The following is a 24,823-nucleotide window of genomic DNA, read 5'->3' as shown; positions in this document are numbered from 1 at the left end:
GAACTTATTTTCTTTAAAATTGCTCATGCATCTAAACACTATTTTAGAGATGTTTTATTTTCATAGCAGGCGTATTATTATCACTATGTGTGACATTGACAAAGTAAACAAATATCAAATTAATGTTTTACTTTGAGCCTGGCACTTAATAAATATATTTATTAAAACAAGAGAATTTGAGGCAAGTACAAAGACTGAGGCAAACAACCATTCTTGCAGAAGATTTTTTTAATTTTCAGTTTATAGTTTGAGGCCAACAATTTGTTTTTACAAAAATAATAAAAAGAAATTAAGTGTTATCTCCATACTGTAGAAAGAGTTGCATGATGAAGCCCTGGGGTTAGCTGGGCAGAGGCATTGCATAAGTAGCAAAAAAGGATATCAACACAAGTAAAAACAACAGATTCAAGTAAAAAGTCATGTAATCATAACGAAGTCACATTAAAGCCTGGTGGCAATCTTGGAAATTAAGACTCTTGTTGGGTTTTGAACTTTTGGTCAGAGGAATCGAACTGAACCCTTGAGACCTCGAATGAACTCTGTAGTTCTCTTCAGGACATCTGACGGCAAAGTGCTCAGTAAGACAGAACTACACTCACCGGCCACTTTATTAGGTACACCTGTGAAATCCTAATATTCTGCCTGCATCATGTAAGTTACTGGACACAATAATAGGAACACTTTTAAATGAAATGCAGTCCAGTACACCATCACCACCAACAATAATAAACATCAAATAGAATAAATTTTTTGACAGTAAAAACTGACACTGCAGAAGCTTCGTAAAAATACAATTTAAGGCTGCAACGTTGCATTGGATTACATTCCCTGGTGTAACTAATAGAGTTGCCCTACAAACACAAGCTGGTACTGAAATGTGTGAGAAATTTCACCCAAAATATGAAAATCTTGATGGTGAGCCTGCAGCATCAGGCATGACATCTTCAGTGGATATACATTTATGAACATGGGCAGACGGCTTCTGTTCAGTTCAACTCCCCTGCTCTACATAAAGCCTGCCGACATATATTAATTTACTTTCTTATCGCTGGTGCTATCACTGGCAGCCGTGTCGTAATGGCACTTCTCCACGCATCGCCTTGGAAACCATCCCCTTATACGCTCACCAGCTAAAAGCCAAAACATAAAGAAGACAGTTAGACATTTCTTGCAGTGAATTTTAAAACTGAGCAGCAAAAAGCATCTCATCTCACCTCTCATTTGCTCCTCGCTTAAAACTTTGTCTCCATACATCCACCATCTGAAAGTAAAAAAGCATGAATACAGTTTTAGGCTCATACATTCACATTAAATCCTTAATCGTCGTTTCTGTGGAGGTAAACGTACTTGGTGCCACGAGTGGCCAGGATGGTGTCCCCTTTGCTGAGGGGGATCCTGGGCTCCTCGGTGCAGGGGGTTCTGAAAAAGGTTTGGAGACCCTTGTTGAGAGGGCAGCAAGCTCCATTATAGTCCTCCACTGCCCGGTATTGGACCTGCTGGTCAAGGCAAACAAGACATCTGGTAATTCTACTGCTCGAACCATAATCTCAGCTCAGAAAAAGATACGTGTATGTGAGTACAAGCGCCAAAATTTCTGAAATTTTCAATATATAATCTACAGCACAACTCAGTTAGCTATGATATAGCCAGATGTAGCAGCAAAAAACAGTGTCCTGACCTAAAAAGATTATTATAATTGTGGCCCACTGTGTTTATGAGTATAGTATATCATTAATAAATGTCAAATTTGGATTTAGTCCTTACTGTCAAACATAAAACTGCATCTCAGAGACTCTTTTTGACCATCGAATTTACCTTTTCAAGCATCCTAAAATTCACAGAGAACTGGTCTGAGCATTGATCAGATTGAAGGCAGACCCATTAGACAACTATAAAAGTGGTTCAAATTATGATGCAACTCATCAGATATGAAGGCTATTTAGCACTGTGTGTTACACTCAACATGCACATCTGCACTAAAATACAATAAGCTGCAGCAACAACATGCTATCACATTTAGATTTTGAAGGAAGGTAATTAATACACATGGACAAAAATAAACTATATCTCACAAACACAAAAGTCACACACACCCTATCCAGTCCAACTTGAAAACCTAATACCTAAATCAACATCACATGGATGGCACAATAGGGATTTGGCAGGTACTTACACTTCTTACTCGTTTATCAGCTTTCTGCTTCAGCTGCTCAATCTGTTTGAAAAGAAGCAACATATTTAAGTTCACTATTGTTTAACTGTGTAGCTTTTACCTCAGTGTTTAACATGAGATGTATCAAGAGACGGAGTTATGATAGCTGCCTTTGGATTACAATGTCTTCCACTAATAAAACTGAATCCATTATTTAACATACCGTAGTAAGCAACGTCAGCTCACATAAGAACAATAACAAGCAAAACAAAAACAGCAATGAACATATCAAACAACTCAATAGATAAACTGAACCTACAGTTAAGGTGTACTGGTGACACTTGGGATGGACTGGCCATTCAAGGCCGTCACCTTTGGGTGTCCCTGACCATGTGAAGACTTGCTTGAAATTCAGCCAGCGGCTGCCGAGGTCGTATGGGAAGATAAAATCCTCCCCTGTTTGGTAGTGCTGTATTCTGTCTTTGGCCTAATGGAAAAGAGAAAGGAGATGTTAGTATGTGTGTGTGGTGTAATCAGTCAACATTTTGTACTGACAGATGATACTGGAGCTTCTTTTTATTGGTCATATATTGACATTTTTAATATGGAGAACTATGACTGCCAAATGTTGGAAACACGTTAATTATAAATCCTTTAATACTGTGTAAATTCAAAAGCACTTTGAAATCCTACATTATTGTTTGTGGATCCAGAAATAAGTAAGAGTTAAAGTCATTCATTTTAAATTACATCACAAAACTTCATCAAAAAACAAAGGCACTGGCAATCAAAGAGACACTCTGACCTTTTCCTCGATCCAGGACTCGATCGAAGTCTTATTTCGAAGGATGACTTTCATCTGAAAAGAACAGACAATTTCATTAACAGAGTCAGCTCTCAGTCAGCTTATATTGTCTTGAATAAATAACTGGATTATTGCATCATTAATTACTCCTGGATATGCACCGATAATGTTCCAATTTCAGATATTTATATTAATGTTTTTTTTTACTCTTGAAAATCTGGGTCATTTCAGTAACCATTTTGTTAAGGCAACTATCATTTCAATCACTTTGTTATTTTCTATATTCTCTGACTGTATGAATCTGCCTTTTTTCTTTTTTTGTTCTGTGTCTGCATTAATTTCACATCATATTTAAAATGTGACCATTTCTTTGCTACAATGCTTCAGAATAAATCTGAATAAATATGGATATGCCATGTAATTGCAGAACTGCAACACATTTTACTTGTCATACAATTGCTCACATCAATGTATAAATACATATGATGCTGATCGCTAAATTTTGACCTGATGTTTTCCAAACTACTTTTATATTTTAGTCAAAACTGAGCTCACATAATGTAATCCCATTTTGCAAGGTAAAGGCTAAAATGATCATGACAAATTTTACTTTTCAAGGCCAACACCTTGTGTAAATGACAAACCCCAAATGCAAACCTTATGAAAAACCTACCTGTATGAAGAAAAGCATACCAACTGCAATCGTGGTGCCCAGTGCCAAACCTAAGGCAAAGAGGGTGGCAGCAAAGGCGGGCACGCTGAAGGGCATGAGAGGCTGGAACTGACGTACAGCACTCATGTCAATCTTTACAGTACTCCAGCCAAATGATATCTGCAGTGAGGACAAAGAACACAGCTTGATAAGTGTGGTGAGGCCTCTGACTTGAGCTGTGATACAGGGCCACCAAAAGCGTAAAGCGTTGCGGTGAGGTTAGGTGACTACTCACCCTCTCATACAGCTGTGTGTACATGGTCATAATGAAGATAATGGCAGCGTGGGAGCAGCCCAGTGGAGCCAGCAGCAGGAAGCTGGTGAAGTAGGCGTGGTTCGTGTGGCCGCAGCAGTTGTTGATCCAGGGGCAGTGGTGGTCCATCTTCATCACGCACCTGTGGGAGGGGAGGCAGAGGAGGAGAGGAGTGCTGGGGGAATTGACTGGTCGTTTGGGAGGACATAAAGCGACAGGTTCATCAGCAAGCCATGCTGCATCTTTTATAAAACAATGAAGATAATCTGAGTGTTAAAGCTCATTTTCCGTGGGCTGAATCATTATATCACAGTGAAAACATAGACAAAGAGACACACAACATCAATATATTCTATTTCTACTCATGTCAAGCTGTGAGGCTGCACAGAAACCTACAAGGGTGGAAATAATATGCACCTCATACAACAGCAGAAAACAAACACAATCCACCTCTAGTTTACTGTGCTGATGGTAGCTCAGTGATTTGGCAGCCCTCGTACCTCATCTCTGAACTCTTCTCTGCAAGGGTCACAAGTTCATCTCACACAGGAGAGATAAGACGTACTCTAGCTTTGGTAGATGTAATTACCTGTTACACTTTCGACAGTGATGGGATCTGGGGGCCTTGTACCCTTGGCACACTCTGCAGTATTGTAGGTACTGGCTATCCTGTTGATTTTCCTGTTTCAGGGTGAAAAAGATAAGTCAGCCGTTTCATGTAACTTCACTACAATTGCATTTTTTAAGTCTCGGCTGCCCCAAAGTGTTAAAACCTTATCTCAGTAAATACCACATACACAAAAAAGAGTTAAAGGGCTTTATCCTTACTGGTTTCCAGCCAAGAGGAATGTATCCAGGTCCAACAAACATGGCATTGAAATAGTTGTAGAGGATGAGCACAGTCCAGTTGATGAGCATGATAAAGTTTATGCTGCCTCCTGTAGTGTCAAGTGGCCAGTACCAGATAATGGAGTCCAGGATCGACATGGTGGAGCATATAGCAATGACAGACAGGGCTATGACTGGACCCCAGTGGCACAATCTCCGAACCTCATGGAGGTTCTCAAACGTCACAAAGGTTGACAGGAAGTTCATTTTTTTTAACTGCAAGGTTAGTACTAGTATTTTGGCTGTTGAGTTCCTGAAATATATTAACCAAGTTTCAAAGTGTTACTTTTCTCCTCTGCTATCTTGCAAAGTCAGCGGTGCAGACGACGCACATATTTCTTCTCGTCTTCTGAGTACCCAGCAACTGGCCTGGTCTTGAGTCACTGGGGCTTTCTGTGTCCCATTGTTCTTTGCCCTGGCAAAGAGCAGCATCCTCTCCTGCCAATCTTCCAAGCACACTATCCTTGTGACAGACTCAAATTCCCCATCTGTGAGAAAGAGAAAGTTTTAAAACACAGCCAGTGCTGACATTGCGGAACACAAGTCTCACTCTCGTTTTTAGGTAGGTGCTGCTGTTAGTTGTGAGACACTACTGTACATGTAGTGGCCACTTCCTGCAAAACATATATCAGCATCGACATTGTGAAATCAGACAAATTAACTCAAACACATCATGCTACAACTTTTCTTTTGCAGCTTGATACAAAAATTAAACTTGCATGGCTCTCATTTTAATGACTAATCTACAAAAAAATTAATTTGACAGAACATTGTTTACTGCAGCTGAGGGGTTCTAAGATACACTGGTTTTATTTTTTTTACTTTACTTACAAGACTCGAATTTTGCTGTTACGCAATTTCCACATGTGCTCAACAAAATAAGAAAGAAAAAACTGATTGAGAAAAATAGCCTGTAAAGTCAGCTGTATGGAAATATTTTGAAAACAGAAGAGATGGTGTAGATCAAAAACAGATACTTTGTCAGCAGTGTATTGCAATTGTTGTCCCTACACTAGGAAACATGACTAATTTGTTTGATTATTTAAACTGGCATAACAAAGCTCTGTGTTATGAGTACAAAGCCGGATCTGAGTGTCATCCAAAGCAAAAAAACAAAACAAAACAAAAAACTATTTCAGATGCCTTTGCCAGTGTTACACCATATAAAGAAGGTTCCAAATGATTCACACTCAATGACAGTCTCCAAAGTAAAAAGAATGATCTTTCACAGATTTTTACTATCTGTACAGATTCATTTCCCCTCAAGTGGGATTTCAGTTTGGGAAACAGAAGACAGTCTTCTGCCACCTGTGCCGTGTGGACAGGTTCATTGTCCTGGAGCAATGAAATACCCGCTTGAAAATTCCCTCTCCTTTTCTCTTTGATTTCTTTAAATATTTGAGTTTTTATGGACAATAATATAATGCTCTATAGTATACAGTTATGCCCCAATACTGGAGTTATGTCCTCTGATCTTGGATGAAGCAGAGAACTTTTTAAAGTACCCTTGTATAAATCGCAGAAAGACAAAATATAGAAATGACAATTTTTTTTCAAATGAGTGCAGCCCTCTGAAAACACAGAGTAGCACTAAATACTGTTTTTGTTGGTACTATTTCACAAAGGTGTTGACTGAACTGTCACTTTGGAAGTTGTGGTTTTATACCATGATACTGGCTTACATTTACTCCTATTTATAATTATTATTATAATATCACGATGTATGATATATTTCACCCACGTCTTCCTTTGTGGCTATCACTGCCATATTGAAATATTGATCAGGGACATTCAAAAGCATCTATTTCGAACAAGCAGCTTTTCAGGTAAAGGCTTAAACGCAAGCACAGTAAACGCTATAACTAATAACACACCAATGTGAACAGTGCTACACAGTACATAATTTTTAGTCAAGTGACCTACTAAGCACAAAGCCATAGCATTTCATTTTCTTAACAGTGACTAACTAATTAGCTAGTGGCACCTAGCTTGCTAATTCGCACGACCATAAAAACACTGTGACATATGAAAGCTTTCTTCCCGTTGGATGCACAGGTAAGACAAGTGTGACAAGTCTGGTTTTACACTAATTACATAAGTGGTTAACGTCTATCTTTGGCTAAAAATACGTTTTGGTTTAGCACCATTGACACAGCAGTTAGCTAACTAACGTCAGTTAGCTAGCATATCCGCCAAAATCAACAACACTAACATTTCAGGCGGCCACGATGTGCAAGGAAACACCGAAACAAAGATATAATAAATGCGTTCTGGTACCCGTAATTGCACGGTTTTATGAATAGAGAAAAAGGCTGTCACTTTAAATAACAAACCTGGCCACTTCCTCGATTTTTTTTCTCTTCAATTTTTCCTGTACACAGGGAGGAACCTTCCTCGTGGTGTCTCAGTAACTATTACCCTCTACCACTTGTGGTCCAAGGAGCTTAACACTCAAGCATATAGAGCTTTAACATTTTTTTATGCATTCCTGCTCACCAGCGATAAATGTGAATTGTATTTTCTGTTTACTTACCGAACCCTGTTTAGTACCGGAAAACATAAAAGCAAAGTCCGGTTCCTTGTCGGACACATCATACTGCGACTCAAGGAAGGAGCTCCATTCGAGGCTTGTTGTTATTACGCTGAGCTAACTGTCAAGCAGAAAGCCAGTTACTGGTTGTAAACTCAACCGTCAAAATGTCTTCAGACTTTGAGGCTTACGAGCAGGACTTTGGGACCATTACAGCGGACATAACTAATAAAATTGGCAGAATTCCCAAGTTAAGTGGAGGTAAGACAGCTATGTTTATTAGCCGGAGTCGGTGAGACGGCTAACTAGCTCTCAGTTAGCTATCAAGTCAGCTGAGCAGGGGAGCTAACGGTAGCAAGTGAAGCCTACTGTTTGTGTCATTTCATTAATTTAACATGTTCTCTGCTGGGAAGATATTTGACACACTAAGTTGTGAAGCGCTTATTGTGTTCTTGCTATATGAAGGAAAGCATCATGTGTTAGTGGCCGACTTATTAGCTTTGTGTAGGTTTGAAGGGTTTAGCCAGTTTGAAATTGTGTAACACGAGCTTAGTGTCAAATAACATCTTATTTTTTCTAATTGTTAGGATGTGTAAGCGAATCCAGACTGCTAATTCTATTGACCTTATTTCGAAGAGGACAAAAGATTTAAGTCACTTTGATAAGTAGGTAAATAATGACTGAAATTACTGAACTACATGGATCGGAAGTAAAGTTGTTGGGATGTCATGAGATTTTCTGAGGCACATATTTCATACAGGTCTTCATGAATGGTTGTTACAGCCGAAATTAATGTTGGAATTACCATGACACAACAGCAACTTTTGTGTTCTTCAAATTAACGCTCACTATATGCTGAAATAGGTTCCATTGTAGGGCTGCATATTATATGGAAAAAAATACATAGGAATATTTTACGTTTCTCCAGATCACATGTATTGTGATCTGAAAAAAAATACTTCAGTGGTGCAATTTGGAAAGAAAAATATCACTGTAGAGTGATTTGAGCAATTTCCTGTGTGTATGCATTTGTATAGAAATGTAAACGGATAATAATAAAAAAAAAAACGCTAAAAAGTGACTATTGGCTGTGTAAAACCATCCAAAATGATTTGAGTGGCATTCTGATCTGGCTTCAAACTTATCATTCATAGCTTTGTGGTACTGATTTAAATGGTCAAATAAATCAGTTGTGATGCCTCATGTCGTGGCAACAAGTGCAAGACACTGCTGACAGACAACCTGTTTTTTGGTCATCATCATCCTTTGTATTTAATTTTGCAACCAAATCTTCAATTTCAATGCTTCTCTCCTGTTCCTTGCTCATTTTGTTATGCATATGTGGAACCTGCATGTCAAGAATGTTAAAAAGCAAAATTAGTGTATCAAAGAACCCTTAAATTGGAGCAAATCACATGGAATTATCTTAAAGGGCATGAAAAACGAGAACTGTACGAGTTTTTCTGCTTTATCAAGCAGCTTAAAAAGTTGTAACATGATGTGTTTAAGTTTTTTGTCTTAGTTAACATCAATGCTGAAATGATATATTGTGCAGCCCTCACTCCAACCCATCTAAGTGTTCGTATAGAAACTAGATGGAAAGATAAATGATATAGTCCAATATTATATGCTCAAAACCACTAAAGTTTTCAAGTGTTGTTTTGTACGATTTGTTTGAATAGAGGATTTTGTCCCCTTATAGTCTCTACATGGATATCACTCATGCAGACAGTTCTGTAGTTATATAGATATTGAACATTGTGGTATGCACATTGCAGACAAGCAGTGTGTTCAGTCTCTAAATAATTTTTTATAGCAGCTGTGGGGTGTAGGGAAATCCCAAATATTGTGTGATTTTGGCAAGCTTGAATGCATACATTTCTGAATTTCTTTTCAAGAAAAACACCAATATGTCTCATTTAGATCTTAAACATAATGTTTATCACATTTACACATTTACAGTCCCTTAAAGAATGCTTTCTATATGTTTGACAACAATTGAATCCCACTCAGAATGAATTTATCCATAGAAATGTTTTTGGTGTAAATCATTACAAAAATGATATGATTTTTAAAGAGCTTCAGGTCAGTGTCACAGATTTGAAAAATTAAGACATATTACCACGAGACGCTATTAAAAGACGTCTAACAAAATGCTCACATCAGCCGAACCATAGTATACAATGATGTTTAAATTTGATCAAAATAAATACAGTTGAATAACAGCATCAGTCTCATTATTTAACAGGTATGCCTTATATATGCTGCTGATTTGCTGATTGCATTATTTCAAGTTAAAATTTAAATTGGAAATTTATGACTTGTTCAATCGTTAGAGTAGGGACCTTAGAGACAGACGGTAGCAGAACTCTCTGAACACATGGCAGAGAAGGTGGACTGTGCCACATGCTTCTATACTCAAGGGAGGCTTTTGGCACGATGCTCAGTGTGTCTCAGCAAAAAATATTCTCAGGTTTGCTGATATGTTTGCCTGTTGGATCATTCCATCTCAAATAATGACATTTTTAGAACAGTTTCTACTCAACAATCTCTGGCTTGCCCACACTTTTATGCCAAAAAATGTTGATATTTTTAAAGATATTTGTGGACTTCTTTGCTGGATATATTGAATATGTTCTGAGTTAAACAAATTTTTAAAAGTGCTTGTTGACCCAGTTTTAACATGTTTTTTCATTCATTATCTGGTGTTATGTTGGAACAATATTATTTCAACTCAACCATAGTCAGAGACTATTTGATCTACTTGTCAAATATAGCATATTCTTAATTGATGAAAGTATTCCATATGTTTGATATATCAAACTTGATTTCAGAGATACCATTTTAAATATCCATATTGTAATTAAAAAAGTTTCACTCAAATCAGGGATTGTCAAGCAGAAGGCTCCTGATGGTTTGACATGGAATAACCCTGTTTGTCCTTATCTTTTTTAGGCTCTAGCCTTGTTCATTCAGCATGCTATCATGACATATTCTTTTGTCACACAGTATATTTCACATTTCCTGCTGTACAGCTGTCAAAAACCAAACATCATCACCGGGCCGCCATTGTGCCAATATCACTCAGTTGTACACGTAGCCTGTTTGTTCTCATGAATGAAGACCTGTTGATGTTTGCACAGTGTGAAGGCTGTTATGCCACATACAAAGTACCTGAGAAATGTAAGTTACTAACTCACTGAGTGCCAATCACAGTTGGATGTCGAGGTAATTTAGTAATCTAGTTTGCATTTTTCCAGTTGCTGAAATGTCTAAACAGAAACAGTGAACCAGTCTGAACAGCATCTACTTCTATTGAATCACTCACTTCTCAAATTCAGCTGGTATTTAGCAATGTTAAATGCTTTTTGATTAACTGGAATTACACAAAGACAAAATGATATGTGTAAATACTGTATACATGAGCATTACTCTCACTTAACAAACTATACTGTCTAGAACTGTGTCATCCTCAACTAGTTAACTACTGCTTATAGTGTCAACTAATAGTGTGTTGTCAGTTTTGTCTGCTTAAAACTGCTTTCAGCCCATACTTGGAACATTTATCTCCTCCTCTGGGCTCACACTTGCTCATTGGCTTTTCAAAGGGCACTGTGTCTCACAAAACCTTGCCTGACTGAAAATTTCTGGTTTGGAATTGGCGTCTTTGAAGATTCATGGCAACCCAGTCCACAGAGTAATTTCATATTGCTTCCTCTCGCCATCTGTTGACTGTGTCAGTGTGAGCCCATATGAATATGTACAAAGCTAGAAAACGCATTACAACTATAAGTGGTTGTTCTATGTTCTCTACCACCAATGGAATAGTTTACAGTTGAATTTCTATTTCCTTCCTACTCATTAAGGTTTTTCTTGTTTACTTCATTACATTTACTTTCTTAAATCCCTCTTGCTCCTTTTTAACAAAGTGGCTGCATTGTGCTCATGGTGTGGCATCCCTCTGTTTAATATTAATATAGCTCCAGATGATAGCTTTTGATATTTTTTTGTTGCATCTCTTAGTTTTATGTGTTATTTTGTATTGTGTTGCTGCTAATTTTTTAAGGCATGTGGAAGAAAATGTCCTTGACTGTCTCCTTTCATAAAACAGCCAAATAAATGTGTGTTTACATTAATTTGTAAACTTGAGGTTCAAGGAATTTTTGAATAAGAATACATGAATGTAATTTTTTTCACCTTTGAGTGTGCAAGAGATTGCTTGTCAATCACTGCAACTCAAATATGTAATATTTTTAAAGTGAAAAAAAATTGCCTTACTTCTGTGTACAAAACTTCTCATCCGTCTGTCAGTATGTTGTGGTCTTGGTAAATATCCATACATATTTCACAGCCCTCGAGCTTGGGCCTGAGTTTGAGTAAGAAAGCACCATCTCACCTTTCACTGAATTGCCTCTGGCTGTTTACTGTGTAGGTTGTGAGGTTGGACACAGGTTTTAAAAATGAATTTGAGGACTAGCAAAAGGTAATGTGGGCCCATAGTGCCCGAGAAATGAAGATCTTGGCCTAGCTTTTTTTTTTCTTTAACGATATTGTTATCCCACAAGTGGTAGCCTTGTGATTTGCTTTTGAGTTTGAAGTTTTGTTGACTTTGTGTTTCAATTATTTAAAATGCTGTAAATTATAAGGTTAAAGAACTGCTCTGCTCGTGATTCTTAATTTATTTCATTTAATATGTTGTTGGTGAGTTTTGAGAACATATCTATTATGTTATTAATGCAAAAGTACAATATTTGAATTGATCACCATTATGATTTTGATTTACTTAGATACTTGAAAATGTCATTAAAATGTCATTGTTTTGTTGGGCCAGACAATATGCAGATTATGACACATGCCCATCACATTGTACATCAATGTCAAACTGATGTCTAATGATGATTTGTTTTGTCTGATTGACCATAAAAAAACTCTCATAAAAATATAATTATTGAAATCATATCATAAGATGCAGATGAAATCATCTTTTGAATAAATACAAACGTGTACAGATGTCTGACAAATTAAAAGAACGGCATGAAAAAATGAGTGGAGAAACACCAAATGCACCGCATGGTTTTTTAATTAAGAAATCACCATCAAGCCATGCTCTGTGGCATGTATAGGAAAACATTTAAGAGACTTTTGAGAGGTTTCATTGTTGTGGCACAGATGGCAGGAGCTTCACTCATTAGTAAATAGGGCTGAAAATTGTGATGGACCACACACATTTGATGACTTGGATGTGATCAGATTATATGATAGCAGTTACTAAGAGAATGATATTATAGTAGGAGTTTAATTGCATACTCTTCTCATTACAAAGATGGATGCACATTGAGATTTCAGTGGGCCACAAAACAGGCTGGGAGATCTAAGAGATTTGGAAATGTGATATAGTCATATGAGTCATGCTTTATCATATTCTCCACGAGTGGTTGAGCGCATTTGTGGCATATGTTAAAGGTACCATACGGTGAAAATATTTTTTGTGTTTTGTGGTTATAAAATTACAGCTGGAATATAAAAGCTATTGTGACATGAAGATGTTTACTTCTGCTATTCCATAAGCCAAATCTAGTTAGCCTCCCATCTGTACAAGTGAGTAAGAGTTTGACCAAGTCGTCCATCTCAAGTTGAAATTGATCTTTGCAGTATTTTCAGCTGAAAACTGTGCAGACATGTGAGACTGATTAATTTGCTGAAAAGGGGCACAATATGGGACCTTTTGAGAGTCACCAGATGTCAATCCAATTAAACACCAATGACAGATTTGGAACTGACATGCTAGTTAGCTCTGCACCACCGATATCTTATTCATCCCTCCCATAGACTTCTAGAGACTGACGCTATTCTGGTAGCAACCAGATTATACAGTTTTTTAATTTGTAACACGTCTGCTTATGACCATAAAATTAGCAAATAATTGAATGCATTTTTACACAAATTCAGCTCATTATTATGAAATATTCATCTTACATCTTCATTTTACAGGATGTTTTTTCCCTATGGCAAAATTACCACATAAAAACAGGAAAAATAAAGAAAATGTAAAATGTGAGTGCTGTTGGAACCTCATCCCATGTACCTATAGCTAGAAGTCAGCACCAGAGTCCATTAGCACAACATGCAGTACAACAAATCAGTATCCAAGATCAGTTAGTTGATGTACCAACCAAATGGCAATGACTGGCCGTGTTATTGTAATGATTGTGAAATGAAACTGGAAAAAATGACATTGTGAAACTAATATAGTGAATTTTATGAAATTAAAAAAATATCAAATAAACTTGGTTTCTATTAAAAAGAATGAGCAGAATTAAAGAATGTGTGCAGATCTTCTCATATCTACACATAATTAAAAAAACACACTTTACACATGAGCTTACCTGCAATTATGTGTATTTATTTTTACAGTCTTAATATTCATTTCACATTTCTATATGTGATTCGGAGGAATGCAAACAAATGCTAACATTTTGGTCTATAGCTAGTAAATGTTGTGATATTTTCACTTGACATTGCTTTAACACTGACTTCGCTTGTATTCTGTAACTATACCTGAAATGTAGGTTGTCAAACACATTTTTTGTACATTTCAAAGCGTTGGTCTTTGCTTTTTTGTCTCTAAAAAGATATGTTATGTAAATTATGTTTTTTGAAAACTTAAAATAATACTTGATCACTAAACAATCCCACCTCACCTCTGCGTTTCCCATAGTTCACTTTTATGGCACAGAATTAATTTTAGACCAGAGACCGGTTCAGTACACGCACAGAAAGCGGTAAAGCTGCTTCCTTAAATAACTATCGGATGTATTGTAGTTTACATGTTTCCTTGGAACTCTAAGTCCTAATGAGTTTCAATGGGTAATGTGGAAGAACAGCCATGGGGTGAGGTGTAGAACAGTGCGTTAGTCATTCTGAGTGGGACTCATACTTCTGGCAAGTGAGCAAAGCTGACACCTCCCTTCCCTTTGAGTTGGCATGAGGTGTCTCGCTGCTCCTCAACAGAAACCAACAAAGGCCTCGTAGACGCCAATAACTAAGAGACATCAAATGTTGGCTCGTCGTGTGGAGAGAATGTGTAAATATATCTTCAAATGTGTCCTCGTGTGTTGTTTTCTCCCAGTCTCTTTCTTTCTCTCTCCCCCTCTCTTCCCCCGTTGCGGGGGAGTTAGGTTGTTGTCATGAAGCGCTGTTCCTCCGTCGGCTGATCAATATGTTGCTGTTTTTTTCCCTTTCAGAGGAGAAGACACAGCTGGTTCTAAATGTCGACAAACAGCTTGAAGAAGTCAGAGAGTTGGTATGTCTTTGATCAGTAATTTTCTCCTCTTCCCATTTCCTAAATAATGAATTTGTGGAAAGAGGGAGGGGACAATTTTCACTGGCACCAGACAACAGCACCTGTATTATCCTGGTGGTGACATGACATGCAGACACACACACTTCACAGGGCGGAAAGGAGGCTTCCTTCTCATATGATTACTTTCCAGTAATCTGCTTTTAAGTGACACCCCTATGACACATTTCAAGCCATTATCTTGAGGTGGGAGTCTTCATGTTGCTGTTTAAAAATGAGCAAAGTCACCTGACAGAGACAAATTGTTGTTGCAGTTGTCTTGTTATGCCATAGTGATTAGTTTCCTCCCAATCTGCCACAGAGAGACCTGTCTACCTATGCATCAAATGTACTTTTACTTCATTCACCGCGACATTGGTGGGCCTATGCATGTCATTGCAATGAAGGGGCCCTCATATTTGATTGTGTATTTATTTACAGAACAGCCTTGCTCTGTTGTAACTTTTATCACATCTGAGTGACGTGAGCAGGAGGCATTTTATTTTTGCAATCAACACTGGAACATATTAAACTTAATGCTGCTGAAGTTACTAATTTCCAAAGTTTTCAAACTTTAATGTTTGCAGAGTTGTCAGAATTTCTAACTTGAGCATTTTTTTGGCATGTATGACAACTTTTTTTATGCAACATTTACAGAAAGATAAGAGAAATGCGATCATTATAGAAGTGGGAGGCCTAGATTTTTAGGCACCTATTCATTGACAGCTGTGAAAATGATCGGAAATTCAAACATGTACATATCACCAGGTTAGTACTCTAACATTACGATATAAATTCCTATCATGATGAACTCTAAACCTGTCAGGCTTGCAGTTTTTTATATTTCATTTAGTTTTTGTGTTGGAACTTGATCCTAAAGGTTAGCCTGACAGAACATTTGGAATGTTTTGATATTAAATTAACTAGATTTTGTGGGTTTTAGCTGGAGCAGATGGACCTGGAAGTGCGAGAGATTCCCATCCAGAGCCGAGCCATGTACAACAGCAGACTGAAGAGCTACAAGCAGGAGATGGAGAAGCTCGAGAAAGACTTTGTAAGTTCTCAAACACATACATCCTCACTAATTATTATTGAAACATTACAATATAGTCAATATAGTTTATGAGCAAATGTTGTTATCAAGTTTAAATCCCAGTATTCACTACTAGTGTAAAATGATTACAAAAATGTCAGCATGTTCTTAAAAATACATATGCATGCATAATTAAAAGTTGTCACATTAAAATCCCTTGTGCTCTACACACAGCATAGTTTGCACTCTCACCCAAACTCTTTCTCGCTCACAAACAGTTATACTCTGAAGCTCAGTGGTGCATCCACAGAGGTTAATTCGGAGTTCATATTTGAACTTGCAAGCGATGCCCATTGAGAACAGGTTGTGTGTGTTTGTGTTGTTGGCTGCAGAATCTGGCCTTGTTTAGTAATTCATAAATCACTGTAAGTCTCAACTTGATTTCTAGCCTCTATCAAAGCTTAATGAACAGTCCAGTCTTTTGGGTAACTTGCTTTTAGTCCACATTGTTGGCTACCAGTACTGCTCAAGGTACTTCACTTAATCAATAATATTACAGAAATAAGCAATTATCCAGTGCAATTTAATTGGATCTTTGCTTTTACCTCTCATCTCACCGTCTTTTAAATGATTCTTACAAGCTGTAGAAACATTTTTGAACTATAGTTGTATTGTTGTATTGTAATCTTTACCATGAAAAAATATGCATCTTTAATGATACCTTTCGTTACTGGGGTTGTTGTTGTTGTCAGTTTTGTTGTGGTGGTGCTCACAACAGCAACAGTAAACCCATGGTGGAAATGCAGCTGACCTTGAGCTCAAGAGCACACGTGTCCCTCCACAAATCAAACTTGATACGATTTAAATCCACAACTTGAGAATGGGTTGGAAAAACACACACTCGATTGGATATTTAAGAACTTATAAATGAATTCAGAAGAGGCTGACTTGGGACAGGTGCTACATTTAACCTTGTGGTGCAAACTTTTGCCATGTTTAGATTTTGGCAAAGTAATCAACAAACTTTTCTAACTTTGAGATGAATTAAAGGTATAGTTTTTCCTCTCAAAGCTTTTATTCCATTCTGTCGAGGATTTGTTGTTAGTTTGCTGATGTTTAATGGAAAGCACCGCTGCAAAACTGATCATTTTAATAATGCACAATTTTACAATGCTTGAAATACGTCAGATTTGCAAATATAAAATGTTTTGTGTCCTAAAAAATGAAAAGTTCATTTATTTATATATAAGAAACTAGATATTTTAAATGTTCTTCTGAGCATTACCTAATTTAATGTTGCAATAAATATTGATTGATAACACATCCGTATCTTATAATTTCATACTACCACATCCCATGCTGGGGGCTGTGGGCATGCACACCTACCACTGATGAACAAAAATAATCTAAATTAAAATCTGCTTATTGTTCACCCTACTCATTATCTTAACGATTGCTTAGTATCTAATATTGTTCATCAGAAGAAGATTTTTTTTAAAACCTGCGCTGAATTAAATGTGGGAATATAACAACACCTCTTCAAATCTCTTACTTCTTCAATTGTAGAACAAATAAGTAAACATGCATAAACAACCCATTTGGATGGAGATATCATGTGCTAGTGATCTGTGAACACACCACTGATATGTGCTAACTGAGATCACAGAGGAGATCTCTGTGCCAAGACAGTTTGCTTTCCTCACCATGGGCATTTAATTGGCTGACGATTAATCTCTAACTTTTCTTCTCCCCACACTTACCGTGCTTAATCATCAAGCAGTGAACGCCTGCTGTGGCTGATATTGGTCCTAATTTTCATTTTTATTTATTTTTTATTCCTGTCTTAGCTGCATTTTTAGAGATTTTTTTTAACCTGGAGAAAGTTGGAATTCCTTAATCTGCATTAAAATGCTAAAAATTTGTATGCACAGTGCATAAGGAGAATGTGGTTACATCTAATTTCCTATTTGCATCTGACTTCAGTCATATGTGTCGCGGCCTACAATGCTAAAATGCAAAGCATAAGGCAGCAGTCGGGTAGTCCGAGTGCACAGAGAATAAAAGAATATCTGCTTGCTTCTGACTGTGACTCCCCAGTTTGACAGTAATTTTCAGTTTTACACCTCTGTGTGTGGTTTGGTCAGATCGGTGTACATTTAAAGCAGGATCACCCACCTCACAGAGTTACATCTAGTATATCTCGTCTCCTGTAAATCTGATGCAAGTGTTCACAGGGCAAGAACTTCAGCCCCCTCAGATGTGCCTCAGATGTGCCAAATGCTATAGCCGAGCTCAGCCTCTCACTTCCTGCAGGCCCAGGGAGGACATGACACTCGGCTCGAAAGGCGTATAGTGGAAAAAAGGCAATCTCCTTTCTTTTTAATGTAAAAAGCTCCGGCTTTGTTGTGCTTTCCGTGGATATCAAGGCCTTTTCCACTCCCTCACTGCCCGATCTCCCTCCCCTACACCCCACCCCCTACTGGCCTCCCACGGGTGTCTCCCCCCTTAACCTGCTCTCTCATCCTCTCATTCACCCGTGGTTTGAAGTATTCCTACCACCGGTGTGCCAGCTTGAGACCTCATTCCTGCTCCTTTCCAGACAGGGCCTGAGTCGACCTCAGTAACCCAGCCATTTCATCCAGGAAGACAACTTATCAAACGGGCATCCCAAAGGTGTATATACGAGACACAGCTTTGTTGGCTTGGCTGACAGCTTCATTGTGATAATAGAGGGGGCCGTGGGGGTCTTAAGGGTGCTGGGCCACGACAAACAGGCATTGCAGCAGGCAAAGGGAATGCCATCCTGACCAAAAACGAAAAAGAAAGTAAGCCAGAGAGTGAAAAAAATTAAAAACGACAGTGAAAATCCTATTTGATGGGGTCGGCTTGGTTGAATCAGAAGAAGCAGAGTGGCGTGGCTCTTAGCAGCAGCTTTGATCAGGGAGAGAAGAGGCCTAACCTAAGCTTAATTTAATGAAATCTGTTGGGTAAACGGAGCCACGGTTTTCAAAGGGGTAGGTTAGGTTCGTCCCAGTGGACAAGGTTGGGACCCACTGACATCTACAGTGTTTCATAAAACACAATCCAGCTTTGAGGATGTGACACAAATTATGCATCATATGAATTGTAATGCCTCTGACTTGGGCATGATTAGAAGCTGTCATCGTGCAACATTGGCTGAAGGATTTAAAAATTATTTTGTTAGTCAAGTGTTTTTGTCACGTTGTGATGTCTGTGCTCAGATGTATTAATTAAATAAAACTGAACAGGACTGATTTAAGTCCAGCACCATTCAGTGTACCTATAGATGACATAGTTTAAGTTTGTCTTGAGTGGTTTTAAATGAAATGTAGTATTGAAATGATTAAATTGAGCGACTGAATTCATGGTTTCTCAGTTTTAAACAACACCCAAGTTCAAGTTTGTCATTTGAAGATATGAAACAATTAGAAACAACAACATTTGTAACTTCATGTTGTAGCTCCAACGTTATTATATCACTGGTTATAACAGAATTTAAATATCTTTGTCTGACCTTCTGGTTTGTTTGTTGCATAGTTTTCACAAGAAATGTTGGTCTCAGATCAGAAAAAGCACATCTCATGGTAATTATTCCACAGAGGCCCCAAAGTTTAAAGTGTGTTGTCAGACTTCTGAAACCTGTAGGTCTCTTAATTACTTTTTTACAGATGATACAGTGAGTTGCTTTTACCTAGACCATCATTTTTCCTCCATCAGCTGTGGTTGTTCATCTCTTTCTGCAGCAGATGGCGGTATTGCTCTAAGAATTTTCCTTTACTTAAGGTCCATGACAAGGACAATATTGGGCACATTTACCAATTACTTTGCTTTTCTGATGTATAAGTAGACTGGCTATGATAAATCCTCCTTATTACTATGCCTGACCTCTCCTTTACGCTTTGTAAGAGAGATTCAGAATGGTGTTACCAAAAATGTCCTTGCGGTGAAATGTCTTGTAGTAGTCTGACTTCCAGCTTCATGCATATTCTTTACTTTCTCTTTGCCCAGTCATGCTCTGAAAGTAAATTTAAGAAACAAAACAAAATATGAATGATAGTAGAATGTTTTTTGAAATGGTATGGCAGCATTTCACACTCACCTTTCAGTTGCTCTTTCTGACAAGTGTTGCTGCTAATATCTTACCTCTTTACTTTCTATATAAGGAGGTGAGTTTCCAGTTGTCTTTTTTTTATTTTTAAAAATTCAACAGGAAAAGCACTTCTAGTCCAAATGTTAGAGGCTTAGTGTTCAAGGATCCTTGAACTCCAAAACATTTAATTACTAGTCATTAAATGTCAAGATGACGGGTTTAATTGTTGAATGCTTCACATTTTTCTGTCATTAAGTGGAAATGAATGCCTCGAATGGTCAAGGCATTTTTGTTGATAGCATGAGAGTCATTGTGTAATGTTTTTTTTGTACAGTGCAGCAGGATTAATTTCCTTAGATCAACCCCAATTTAGTAGTTTGAATAGATTGCTGTTGTCGACTTGTCATAATATGCATATTATTCCATCAAGGACCAGAGAGATGTCATTCATTGCCACACATCAGTGTTCCTTTTGAAACACATACACCTGGCCTTTATATGACATCTGTGATATGTGTTACACAGTAAATAGTGCCGCTTATTACAAGATGTGAAAAATATGTCAAAATTTTTATTTACCAGAAGCACAATCCTTAACTTCAAAACAGGCTTTTTCAGTTAGATTTGAAATAATGACTGAAGAATTTTGTCCTTTGTCTTACTGCTAGCTTCATTTGTTCCATTACAGATCACGATAGAATTGTGAGGCCAACTGTCACAGGGACGCAACCATCCCTTCTTAATTTCCAGTTGTCTATTGGGCTATTGTTTGGAGCTTCAGTCATGGTCAAGTAGGATGTCTGGACTGCCTTTTCCTTCAATAAAAACCTTTAGATGGAATGCGTTTGCCCAGGGAGATAATTAATACATTTCCAAAGAGTCAGCCAACCTTGAAATATTGAACAGTTTATTTGCCAGGTACACTGAGGTGAATGGAATGAAAAAGCTGTTTGTACTGAATACTTTTTCCTCAATATTATCAGTTTCATAAGTGGTTACCGGTGACCTTATTGAGGTAACTAGAAATGTAGCTCGCAGTCAGGGCAATCGTTAAGTGCTGTTTTTAATGAATTGGCACGGTGGACCTTTTGTGCCGGTGAAAACTTTTGAATTTGGAAAATGGTTTAATTAAAATGTGGAAATACAAATAGAAAAGATCACTTAATGATCAAATTGGATGCATCAAATGTGAAGACACCTCTGATGAGACCAAATTGAGTTGTTTTAGAAGAACTAATGAATGACTCTTGACTCTACCACACACCGCTCAGCTGCATGTTTGAGTTCCCAGTAAGAATCTGTTATCAGAAGTTTTCCATGAGCCTCTTTTTCTGGTTCCAAACCCCAGAGCTATTTGTTGCCTCTTAAAATGCGGGTCATCTGCAAGCTGTTCATATACTGGCAATGAATTAACATATTTTTAAGTTTTTTTCTTTTTTAAATGCCCTAGGGTTTTGTCTCAATGTGAATGGTTTCTGCTCTAGGTTAGAGTTCAGTGTTTGAACTGTGCATTTCGATTGCACCCCCAAGTAGAACGAAGCTAAGAGATGAATATGAGCGTTCTTTTCAGTTGTTCATTATGTTGGTGCTGTTTTTTTAATTAGTGATCATGGACATTTCAAGGTTGTGGAGACTATCCAACTTTAGCTGATTGTGGTAATAAACTCATTATGTTTGGCACAATTAGAAATCTAAGCAGAGAAAGAAGAGTTTGCAAAGTCATTTATCAGAAAGTTGTGTATTTGTCTTAAGAAGCTCTGACATCATAAGTGTAGAATTTTTTTAATGCCAGATGCTGATAATTATGTTGAGATTTAAGTTGTGAAGGGAGATTTTCGGAACCAGTGTACTTCCCACGCTAACCGCACTAGTAGTGATTATATATTAGCGTTGTTGTAATCCATCTTGAAGGGGTCTTGTTGTTTGCCCCTTGTCCTCGTTATGGCGACTCCTGCAAGCAACAACATGACAGACCACCATTAGTTGGATGTTAGACACTTTAAATCGCCTTAGGTTGCCTTGGCTTACTTGTTCTTATTAAACACAGAGGAGTAAAGGCAGATTGACTCTTTTCATGGTTTGTTGCTTAACAACCCATCAACAAGACCAAAGTCTAATCACTCATAACCAGTTATAAAAGGACTCCCTCAACTGACAGGGATTTTTCTCCTATATTTCCTCTGTGCTGAGTGCAGATTTAAGATGTAAGCAAATAGATCTTCTTCTCTACTTATGAATTATGACTTTCATTTGGAAGTCGTTGTGCACAGTATGTCTTCCTCGAGCCCTTTTGTGGATTTGTGGCATTGGCGGCTTTTCCATGTCCTCTTTATGGACACCAAGATAGGATTCATTTGTGGATTAGCCTTTTGTCACTCATGTTGAAACCATTTTTTTTTCTTCAGGGTTTGATGGTGTAATGGCAGTGATGGGTCAACTCTGGGTTGAAGGACAGTATCACAAGAAGGACAAAAGGATGTGTTGTCTGAAAGTCTCAGGCTTATATCTGATTATTGAGAAAAGTGTGAGACATAAATCAAAATGTTACATTTGCAGTTATTTCTATTTGTCCTTTTTTTGTAATTAAACTGTATGAATCTTGTTTTACATGCTTAAGTAATACAGGACATGTATTCTGACAAGGAAATAATCATTCTTTATCATAAACTACTGTTCAGAAGTTTGGGGCCACTTAAAAATGTCCTTATTGTTCAAAGAAAATCATTTTTTTTCAATGAAGATAACATTAAATTAATCAGAAATACAGTCTAGACATTGTTAATGTGGTAAATGACTATTCTAGCTGGAAACAGCTGATTTTTAATGGAATATCTCCATAGAGGTACAGAGGAACATTTCCAGCAACCATCACTCCTGTGTTCTAATGCTACATTGTGTTAGCTAATGGTGTTGAAAGGCTCATTGATGATTAGAAAACCCTCGTGCAGTTATGTTAGCACATGAATAAAAGTGTGAGTTTTCATGGAAAACATGAAATTGTATGGGTGACCCTAAACTTTTGAACGGTTGTGTAAATAGAGAATATTCATCAATAATTAATTGTGATAATAATTTGATTCCATTTGGAAATATTGTTGATTGGTCTGTCTTTCAAGCTGAAAATGTCCCTTTGAGCAAAAAATGTGTGGCAACACTGTTAGTATTAATTCTACTATTGTATTATTTTGTTGTCTACTGCTACTAAAATAATTATTTTCAAATGAATAACTGAAAAGAAAATGTACGTTTGTAGCACTGGCAAGAAGATTTACAGAGATTAGACTAAAGTAATTCTAGAAATTCAGCAGTATACTTCATTTTTACTAAGCTTGAAATTAAAGTTACAGGTAAAACTGCACAATTATCACAAAGAAGTTTGCTCAATGTTTTATAGATATGGTAATATGATCATCCCAGACATAGCATTGGGAATACATTTAGGGTTCATTCGCTTCACTGTCATGAGTTTTGTGGTCATTAAGAGGATGGGTTCTTGTCAGGAGTCGACTCGGAGAAATCACACAGCCCGTAATTTGTAAGCAGATCACCCTCCTTCTTCCTCTGCGTCTCTTTATGTTAACTCTTGTCTGTATGGAGCATGGGGTATCTGCATTATGCCTAGAGCACAGGATTTGTTTGGCAGTGTGCAAATTCGGCCGTTATCCTTCCACGCGATCGTTTCCTCTCTCGCTTATCTCTCCTGGCCCCTCCAAAGTCACCGTACTTCCACACACACTGACAGCGATCAGTATAGCTTTCAGACGCTTGTCTGGCTGAGTCTGCCAAGAAGCGAAGGCCCTCCCAGGTCCCCTCACTGTCCTCGGGGCTTGTGTGATTGAGTGACTGGAGTGAGTGGGGGCCAAAGATAATAAGGGGGGAAATATAAAGACATGGGGCGATGATATGATAACACCCCCTTGCTCCTCCTCCCCCTCCTCCCTGTCTTTACTCCCCTTTCCACCTCCCCTTCACTTTTCTTTCTGTTCTTCTTTCTGTCCTACCCCCGGTTTTCGTGCACCGAGCCTGTCCCACGCAGTAGTGTAAACCAGAAGTGACATGTGACACCCACTCCCCAGTGATGTGCTGACAAGCGGGTACTAGAATAGGTGACAATGTTTTCTTTTTTGCTAGACTGGCTTAAGTATGGTGAAGGGATTCATGAAGTATTTATGAAATATATTATGAATCATTGGGTCTGTGTTTTTTCTCTGTATTTTAGGCAGTGGCATTTGCTTTTTAATAAGTAAGCCTCAGAGAAGGCAAGACTGAGGAAAAGGGGTAAATAGAGGAAGAGCTCTTTGCATTTCATCTGTTAGTGGTATTTCTTCATAGTTAAAGTTCCATGTTTACACATGTTTTAACCCCTGCTCGCAGCCCCTTCACACAAACATACGAACACACGCACCAACACAATTAAACTTAGTTTCTTCCTCTCATCCTAAGTGTTTCTAATGAGGAAGCGTGCCAGAAAGAAAGGGAAAGCATTTTTGCTCTCAGCGACCAACAATTTTGCCTTTTCTCGGGTGTTTTTGAAGCCTGCAGTGGAATCTGGCTGTGGCCTTGATCAGAATTACATTGTGGAAGATGAATTAAGGGTTTTTTTTCAGTTATCCCAGAGGTTGGCCAGCATTAGAGCATCAGCTTACTCCTGCAGTGAGACTAAACTCTAGTTTTGTTCCCCTCATCACCATAGAGCACTTGTTTGTTCTTTGTTGTCAAGCTTTTTGTATGTTTTTTGTCTTTGTATATTTTTATTCTGAAATTATCCATTTCACATAAGACATTTTCCCAGTAGAAAAGAATCTGTTGGTTGTTTAAAAAAACAATCAAATTATGAAATTGCTCATTTAATTTATGTTATTTTTATGGCATTTCCTTTGCAGTGCTTTCTTTATATTTTCTGCACTTTTATCTTTTGACAAATGAACACAAATTGTTTTTGCTAATTACTCAACTCTGCTGTTGATTGCACTGATGAATATAACATCTTATTTTCTGTA

The 24,823-nt window shown here is 37.7% G+C and overlaps 2 protein-coding genes across 7 annotated transcripts in view; one reads left to right on the top strand and one right to left on the bottom strand.

The window, feature by feature from the left end:
* Positions 1-210: 210 nt before the first annotated feature.
* Positions 211-7,482, bottom strand: zdhhc6 (zinc finger DHHC-type palmitoyltransferase 6). Of its 3 annotated transcripts, none has more exons than XM_023286141.3 (11): positions 7,344-7,482; positions 4,751-5,298; positions 4,512-4,603; positions 3,905-4,064; positions 3,631-3,789; positions 2,958-3,011; positions 2,472-2,639; positions 2,174-2,215; positions 1,348-1,496; positions 1,215-1,261; positions 211-1,130 (listed from the first exon to the last, which is right to left on the bottom strand). In XM_023286141.3, the coding sequence occupies exons 2-11, from the start codon at positions 5,015-5,017 to the stop codon at positions 1,030-1,032; spliced, it is 1,239 nt and encodes a 412-aa protein (XP_023141909.1). In that variant the 5' UTR covers positions 5,018-5,298; positions 7,344-7,482; the 3' UTR covers positions 211-1,029. The 3 variants fall into 3 exon arrangements, with proteins under 3 accessions (XP_023141909.1, XP_023141911.1, XP_023141908.1); XM_023286143.3 differs by lacking the exon at positions 7,344-7,482 and adding an exon at positions 7,144-7,297 and having other exon boundaries at positions 1,348-1,493; XM_023286140.3 differs by lacking the exon at positions 7,344-7,482 and adding an exon at positions 7,144-7,296.
* vti1a (vesicle transport through interaction with t-SNAREs 1A) overlaps positions 7,467-24,823 on the top strand; it is a 120,805-nt gene continuing 103,448 nt past the window's right edge. For all 4 annotated transcript variants that reach the window (XM_023286145.3, XM_023286147.3, XM_023286144.3 and 1 more), the window contains exons 1-3: positions 7,467-7,601; positions 14,585-14,643; positions 15,623-15,733. In XM_023286145.3, coding sequence (XP_023141913.1) covers positions 7,508-7,601; positions 14,585-14,643; positions 15,623-15,733 — 264 coding nt within the window. In that variant the 5' untranslated portion in view covers positions 7,467-7,507. The remainder of the gene's footprint in view (positions 7,602-14,584; positions 14,644-15,622; positions 15,734-24,823) is intronic.

The sequence above is a fragment of the Amphiprion ocellaris genome, chromosome 18 (genome assembly GCF_022539595.1).
Source record: "Amphiprion ocellaris isolate individual 3 ecotype Okinawa chromosome 18, ASM2253959v1, whole genome shotgun sequence".
NCBI classification, from domain to species: Eukaryota; Metazoa; Chordata; class Actinopteri; family Pomacentridae; genus Amphiprion; species Amphiprion ocellaris.
This window is presented reverse-complemented; position numbering and strand designations above follow the sequence as displayed.